The sequence below is a fragment of the Daucus carota genome, chromosome 3 (assembly GCF_001625215.2).
Source record: "Daucus carota subsp. sativus chromosome 3, DH1 v3.0, whole genome shotgun sequence".
In the NCBI taxonomy this organism is placed as follows: Eukaryota; Viridiplantae; Streptophyta; class Magnoliopsida; order Apiales; family Apiaceae; genus Daucus; species Daucus carota.
The window spans coordinates 13466823-13473825 of record NC_030383.2 but is presented as its reverse complement, the minus strand read 5'-3'; the positions used below and the strand labels follow the sequence as shown (position 1 = coordinate 13473825).

The 7003-nt window shown below is 49.4% G+C and overlaps 1 protein-coding gene across 1 annotated transcript; it reads left to right on the top strand.

The window, feature by feature from the left end:
- The first annotated feature begins 947 nt into the window (after positions 1–947).
- On the top strand, positions 948–5930 carry LOC108212274 (uncharacterized). Its single transcript, XM_017384001.2, has 2 exons — positions 948–5468; positions 5589–5930. The coding sequence occupies exons 1-2, from the start codon at positions 948–950 to the stop codon at positions 5928–5930; spliced, it is 4863 nt and encodes a 1620-aa protein (XP_017239490.2).
- Positions 5931–7003: the final 1073 nt, after the last annotated feature.

Here is a 7003-nt window from a genome sequence, read left to right as displayed (position 1 = left end):
TTTTATTTATCGTGCACTAAGCCGTAGGTCTTCGCGGAAACAACCTCTCTGTTGGGTTATAGGCCTCTCGGCCCCATTCACTGAGGCCCAAAAGAGGTCCGGCCCATTATTTGAACTCCACCCACGCTCCTAGTCTGCAACGGTCGAAGGGCGGAGATCCCGCCTCATTAACACACCATTACTTCCCTCCCGCATCGGACGGGAATGTTACAAAGCTCAGGTTCATCTCCCCCCTATATAAAGGAGGTAAATCAAGGGTAAAAGATATTCACATACACTCTCATACATACACACTCACGCTTGCAGTTCCAAAACCCCTTCCTAGAGCCACTAACTTATTCTCACGCCGGAGGTGAATCGGGGGGACAATCCCTCGCATTCTTCTCTATTTCAGGTCACTTTCAGGCTTCGGCATCCGGCAGAACTTTGGCTCCAACATTGGCGCCGTCTGTGGGAACTGCAAGTAGAATTTCTCATAAATCAACACCATGACAAACACAACCGAACAAACCACTGGAAACACCTCCAACCCAAACCCCGGTTTTGACTTTGGCAACAGTCCCGAAGGGCTGCTGCCCACCCCCGAGGAACAACAACAGATGCTGTTGAAATGGCGAGAAGAGCAGGCTGCTAAAGCCCAATCTTCCAAAACCAAAGAGCAAGAAGCTGCCCGATTAGCCAAGAAGAGGGAAGCCGATGAACTACGGCTGAAGGCCCTCTAGCTACAAAGGGAAGAAATTGAGCTCCAGGTGAGAGCCCTCCGAGAGGCCTTGGAGGCCGAAGGAGATCGAGCGCCAGAAGGCGAAGGAAATAAGAAGAGGAATCGGGAAGACCAAGACGGGTCTTCGGACTCCGAGTCACACTCCCGAGGGCCTCGTCACAGGCATGTCACACCTTCGGATACCGAAGGGGAGGAAGGCCCCCACGTTAGGGACCGACTCCGCCGAATGGAGAAGGCCATGTTTGGGGACAAAACGTTGACCCATGAACCGGTGATAGTCGAGGAGATCGAGCAATATCGGCCGCCCCCGGGTAGACAGTTCCCGAAAATGAATGAATTTAACGGGAAGGGCGACCCGATCGATCACTGCGACAAGTACGAGTCCCTGATGACTGGAATGGGGCATTGCGACATCATGCTATGCCAGATGTTCAAGACCTACCTAAAGGGATCCGCTACGATGTGGTACCGATCCCTCCGACCAAGGTCGGTCAGTTCTTATGACCAGTTGAAACGCAAGTTCTTGAGGCACTACTCTCACTTGTGCCGAAGAGAGAAGGATACAGAAGCACTTATTCATTGCCGGCAGAGACCTAATGAGGAGCTGGGCGATTACCTGGCTAGGTTCAAGGAAGAAGCCGGGATGGTCACCAACCTGGATAAGGTGAAGGCTGCAGGATTCCTGACGGCGGGTCTGGATCCGGTGAAGGGTAAGAAGCTCCGGTCATCTTTGTACGATATACCTCCCAAGTCGTTGAACGACATTTACTTGCGAGGGGAGAGCATCAGAAGGAAAATGGAGTCCATTGGGGGACATAAGAATGACCGGAAAGATGATCGGTACAGTTCCCGTTCGGACGGCAAAGGAAAAAGAAATGATGGTTACCGAGGCAGAAGAGATGAAAGGGATGATAAGCTGGACAGAGGGGCCGAACGAAGGAGAGATAGAGACAGCACTGTGTTCACTCCTCTGAATACATCTGTCTCCAAGATTCTGAACGAGATTAAGGGGAAACCAGGATTTGTTCGGCCACCGAAGATGAAGATCCCAGATTACAAGAAAAACTCGGATAAGTATTGCGACTATCATCGGGACAACGGTCATAATACCGATGAATGCTACCACTTGAAGAAGTTAATAGAAAGGATGGTCAAGGCTGGTGATTTGAACCAGTATGTTAAGGATCTGAGGGATCGGTTGGGTCCCAAAGAAGATAAAGGGAAGGCGCCCGAAGAAGGTGAGAGGTACAGAGGTGAGGTCCGAACAATTTTTGGGGGAACAATTCTGGACCGAAGTAGCAAGACAGCCAAGAAGAAGTACGCCCGACAGGTCTACAACCTCTATAGCATCAACTCCACCAAACAGTCGTATCCTATAATGTTCTCACAAGAAGATTACGAGGATGTTATGCTGCCGCACGAGGATCCGTTGGTCATTAATCCCGTGATCGGTCAAAATAAGATCTGGAAGGTCCTGGTTGATGGGGGAAGTTCTGTTAACATCCTCTACTACAACACCTACCAGAAGATGAACCTAGAAGGCAAGCAGATCGATACCTGCTATGAGGCACCTCTCTATGGGTTCGGCAATCAGCTAGTCCCGATCGAAGGTACGATCCACTTGCCCTTGTTGCTCGGTAAATCCCCTTATACTGTGGAAAAACAGGTCAAGTTCTATGTGGTCCGAGTCGAGAGTCCTTTCAATGCCATCTTGGGGAGACCTGTTCTCACTGCTTTCGAAGCCATTGCCTCTATTCCCCACCTCAAGTTGAAGTTCCCGACCGAGAAGGGAGTGGGAGAGATGAGAGGTGATCAGAAGGCTGCTAGGATCATTATGCTGGAAGACTTGGAAAAAGACAAGGATCTAGGCGGCGCCGAAGGAAACAAACGGCGCCGAACTGAAGATGGTCCTGGGGGCAGCGGCCATGCCCTACACATTGAGTTGGAAAAGTTTGGAAATGATCTCTCAAACCCGATAGCCGAACCAGGCACTGAGACCGAAGAGGTGGAATTATATGTAGGGTGCTCGGGAAAAATGGTTCGGATCGGTAAAGATATGGAACCAGGGCTGAAGGAAAAGGTGATTGATGTGGTCCGTCGGTACCATGATGTTTTTGCCTGGGGGCCCGAAGATATGCCGGGATTGGATGAGTCGATCGCTCGGCACAGGCTAAATGTTCATCCACAGGCTGTGCCCGTTAAGCAGAAAAAAAGGAACTTCGCGGTGGAAAGGCAGAAGGTGATTGAGGCCGAAGTGGAGAAGTTACTGGAGGCCAAGTTTATTGAAGAAATTGAGTATCCTGAGTGGTTAGCAAATGTGGTGGTGGTCAAAAAGTCAAACAACAAATGGAGAATGTGTGTCGATTATACCGACCTCAACAAAAATTGCCCGAAGGATCATTACCCTCTGCTGAACATCGATCAGCTGATAGATGCCACCTCTGGCTATCAAATACTCAGCTTTTTGGACGCATTTTCAGGCTATCATCAGATCGCCATGGATGCCGAGGATATTCCAAAGACAGCATTCATTACCCCGAAGGGAACCTATGCTTACATCAAGATGCCCTTCGGTCTGAAAAATGCGGGGGCCACTTTTCAAAGGATGGTGAACAAAGTCTTCGCCGATCAGATAGGCCGAAACATGGAATGCTACGTCGATGACATGATAGTAAAGTCCTTGTTTCGAGATCACGCCGATGACCTCAAGGAATGCTTCGAGACCCTAAGACGGAACAACATGAAGATCAACCCCGCCAAGTGCACCTTCGGGGTTTGTAGTGGCAAGTTCCTAGGATACATGGTCAGCGTAAGGGGGATCGAAGCGAATCCTGAGAAGATAAAGGCAGTATTAGAAATGGAAGCCCCGAAGACCATTCGGGACATTCAGAAGCTAACTGGGCGACTGGCAGCCCTCCGAAGGTTCATCTCTCGGTCGGCGGAAAAGGCGCTCCCTTTCTTTGAAGTTCTGAAGGGAGCCAAGAATTTTGAGTGGGGGCCGAACTGCATAAAGGCCTTCGAAGAAATAAAGGAATATCTTGTTAAAGCCCCTCTATTGCTGAGGCCCGATCCGAAGGAGACCCTCCAGCTGTACTTGGCAGTAAGTGACCGAACCCTTGGTGCGGTCTTAGTGAAGGAGCACGAGAAGAACCAACATCCGGTCTTCTATGTGTCTCATATGCTGAGGGATGCCGAAACCCGATACCCGAATGCCGAGAAGTTCGCATATGGGCTGGTCATGGCCTCCCGAAAATTGCGACACTATTTCCAAGGGGGAACGATACAAGTGGTCACCGACCAACCTTTGAAGAAAATCCTCAGCCGACCGGAGGCTTCGGGCAGAGTCGTCGCCTGGTCTGTAGAATTGGGGGAATACGATTTAGAGTATGTTCCCCGAACAGCCATCAAAGCCCAAGCCTTGGTTGACTTCATGGTGGAGTGCATTTTTTCGGGCCCGAAGGATTTGGAGCCGAAAGAGCAGCTCATCCGGACTCCAGGAAAGTGGAAGTTGTTTGTGGATGGGTCGGTGGCCGGGTCAAAGTGTGGGGCCGGATTGATCCTTTCTAGTCCCGATGGATTTGAGATTTGTCAAGCCATCCGGTTCACTTTCCCTTTGACCAACAATGAGGCCGAATACGAAGCCCTCCTAGCAGGAATGGGTCTAGCAAAAAATCTGGAAGTAAGGCATTTGAGGGCTTTCAGTGACTCCATGCTGGTTGTCAAGCACTTTTCTGGGGAATATGAACAGAAAGAGCCCCGAACGAAGGCTTACGCCGCTAAGGTACGGGAACAAACTCAGTTCTTTGAAACATTCGAACTAAGCGCCATCAGTCGGGAAGACAATGGCCGCGCCGATGCTCTCTCCCGCTTAGCCTCGGCTGAAACACAAAATTTGACGGGGTCCATCTTCTTGACGGAGGTAAAAACGCCTTCGGTCGACAAGAAAGCTTGCCTGGAGATTCATCAAGGCATAAATTGGATGACCCCCATCAGAACCTACTTAGAGAGGGGGTTCTTGCCCTTAGAGAAGAAGGAAGCCCAAAAGATAAAGTACCGAGCAGCTAGCTACACACTGATCAGGGGCCGACTCTTTAGGCGATCAGTCTCTCAGCCCCTGCTCCGATGCTTGGATCCAGAGGAACAGCTTCTAGCCCTGGAAACAGTTCATGAAGGAATCTGCGGAGAACACCTGGCCGACCGATCCCTAGCCCTAAAGATACTCCGACAGGGTTTCTTCTGGCCGACTCTTAGAGAAGATGCAGCCAACTATTCAAAGAAATGCCGGCAGTGTCAAATCCACAGCAATGTTCCGAAGCAACCTCCAGAAGAAATGACTTCATTCCTCAGCCCAATACCATTCTCCATGTGGGCCATCGACATAGTGGGAATTCTACCGACCAGCACCAGGCAAGCCAAATACTGCATAGTGGCCATAGACTACATGACAAAGTGGGTCGAAGCCCGACCGCTCTCAGCTATCACCGAACAGGCCGCCAAGAAATTCTCCCTGGAGCAAATAATTGTGAGGTTCGGCATACCGATGGTGTGTGTATCCGATAATGGCACTCAGTTTATCGGGAGAAAGTTCAAGGAATTCTTGGCCAACTTCGGCATTCAACAAAGGTTCAGCTCGGTCGGTCATCCCCAAGGAAACGGGGCGATCGAGGCAGCTAACAAGATCATCTTTCACGGAATCAAGAAGCGCCTTGGAGAAGCTAAGGGACTGTGGGCCGAAGAGCTCCCTTGGGTCCTGTGGGCATACCGAACCACTCCTCGCTCTTCGACAGGCGAAACACCGTTTCGGTTAGCTTATGGGACCGACTCACTTGTTCCAGTTGAGGTTGGCCTGGAATCTTACTGAACCCAGGTCTTCAATCCCGATACCAATGAATATGGTCTCCGAGGCAACCTGGATCTCCTGGAAGAGGAAAGAGAGGCCGCCCATCAGAGGAACGTCCGATACCAACAGCAAGCATCTCAGTATTATGATTCGGGCATCCGAAAGCGTTCCTTCAGAGTTGGGGACATGGTCCTCCGGGATCTGGCAACTTCTATGCCAACAAAGCAGCGCAAGCTTATGCCGAACTGGGAAGGACCTTACACTGTAGTCGAGATCGTTCGGCCGGGAACCTACAAACTAGCAGCTTCGGATGGGAGCCCCATTAAGAATACTTGGCACGCTTCCCAACTCCGGAAATACTATCAGTAAGGCTTCCCGTCCGAACATTTCACTTTCCTTTTTAAAATTCCAGGTGTAATTATTTCCCTTATGATGAATAAAAGTGCCTATTTCAAATTTTGGATAGTTGTAACTTGTATAACACTCCGTTCGATCCCGTAACTCGGGGCAACCTGATTAAGATACGGGACCGAAAGAGATCGCCATGATTAACCTGAATATTTGCACGATTGTTTCTATCTCTAACTGGGGCCGATCGACTTCCTAACTTAAAGATAGTAACAATCTCCAAATATTGGGGGAATACAGAGGCATTGTGCTGAAGCCGATTTTGAGGCTAAAGATGTACAACTTGAGAATTATGATAACATGTATCGAGACTCTTCGGTCGGAGACATACATAACATTAACAACTTAAAATAAACATGTATCGAGACTCTTCGGTCGGAGACATACATAACATTAACAACTTAAAATAAACATGTATCGAGACTCTTCGGTCGGAGACATACATAAAGTCAAACTTACAGAAAAATTCACTAGACCGATCGCTCGGCCTACGAAACACGACACTTAGAACTTGTATCGAGACAATTTAGTCAAAGACATGCATTGTTACACATCGGAAATAAAAACACGTGTCGAGACCATTCGGTCAAAGATATACATTAACATTATCGAAGACATACATCGGAAAAAGACACATGTATGGAGATAAACCAAGCATCGAAAGCAAGCCCGAAGGCAAAATTAATTAAAAGCCCGAAGGCGAAATATTTGTACAAAAGCCCGAAGGCAGATCGTTCTTACAAACAGCCCGCAGGCCAACAAATTACAAAAGAAAAGATTACTCCGAGTAATCGGTTTTGGGATCGGAGGAGACAACCAGAGGCTCGTCCGGATCATCGCGGCCGACCGGATCAGAAGCTCCTTCGTCCAGAAGTAGCTTGTGATCCAAGCCTTCCTTATGAGCCCGGCGAACCGCCTCGTCATACCCGATCTCGAGGAACCGATCCTCGGTCTTCTCCAGAAGCTTCTTCGCCTTCTTCTCCTTCTTTCGGGCGGCTTTCAACGCCAAGTTGCGACGCTGAACCCTCTTGCTC

Bases quoted from the DNA above. Each gene is read 5' to 3' on its own strand.
- LOC108212274 (XM_017384001.2), top strand. From the start codon at position 948: ATGGAGAAGGCCATGTTTGGGGACAAAACGTTGACCCATGAACCGGTG. The intron at 5,469-5,588 runs GTCCTGTGGGCA...TACTGAACCCAG, and splicing joins GGGCCGAAGAGCTCCCTTGG to GTCTTCAATCCCGATACCAA.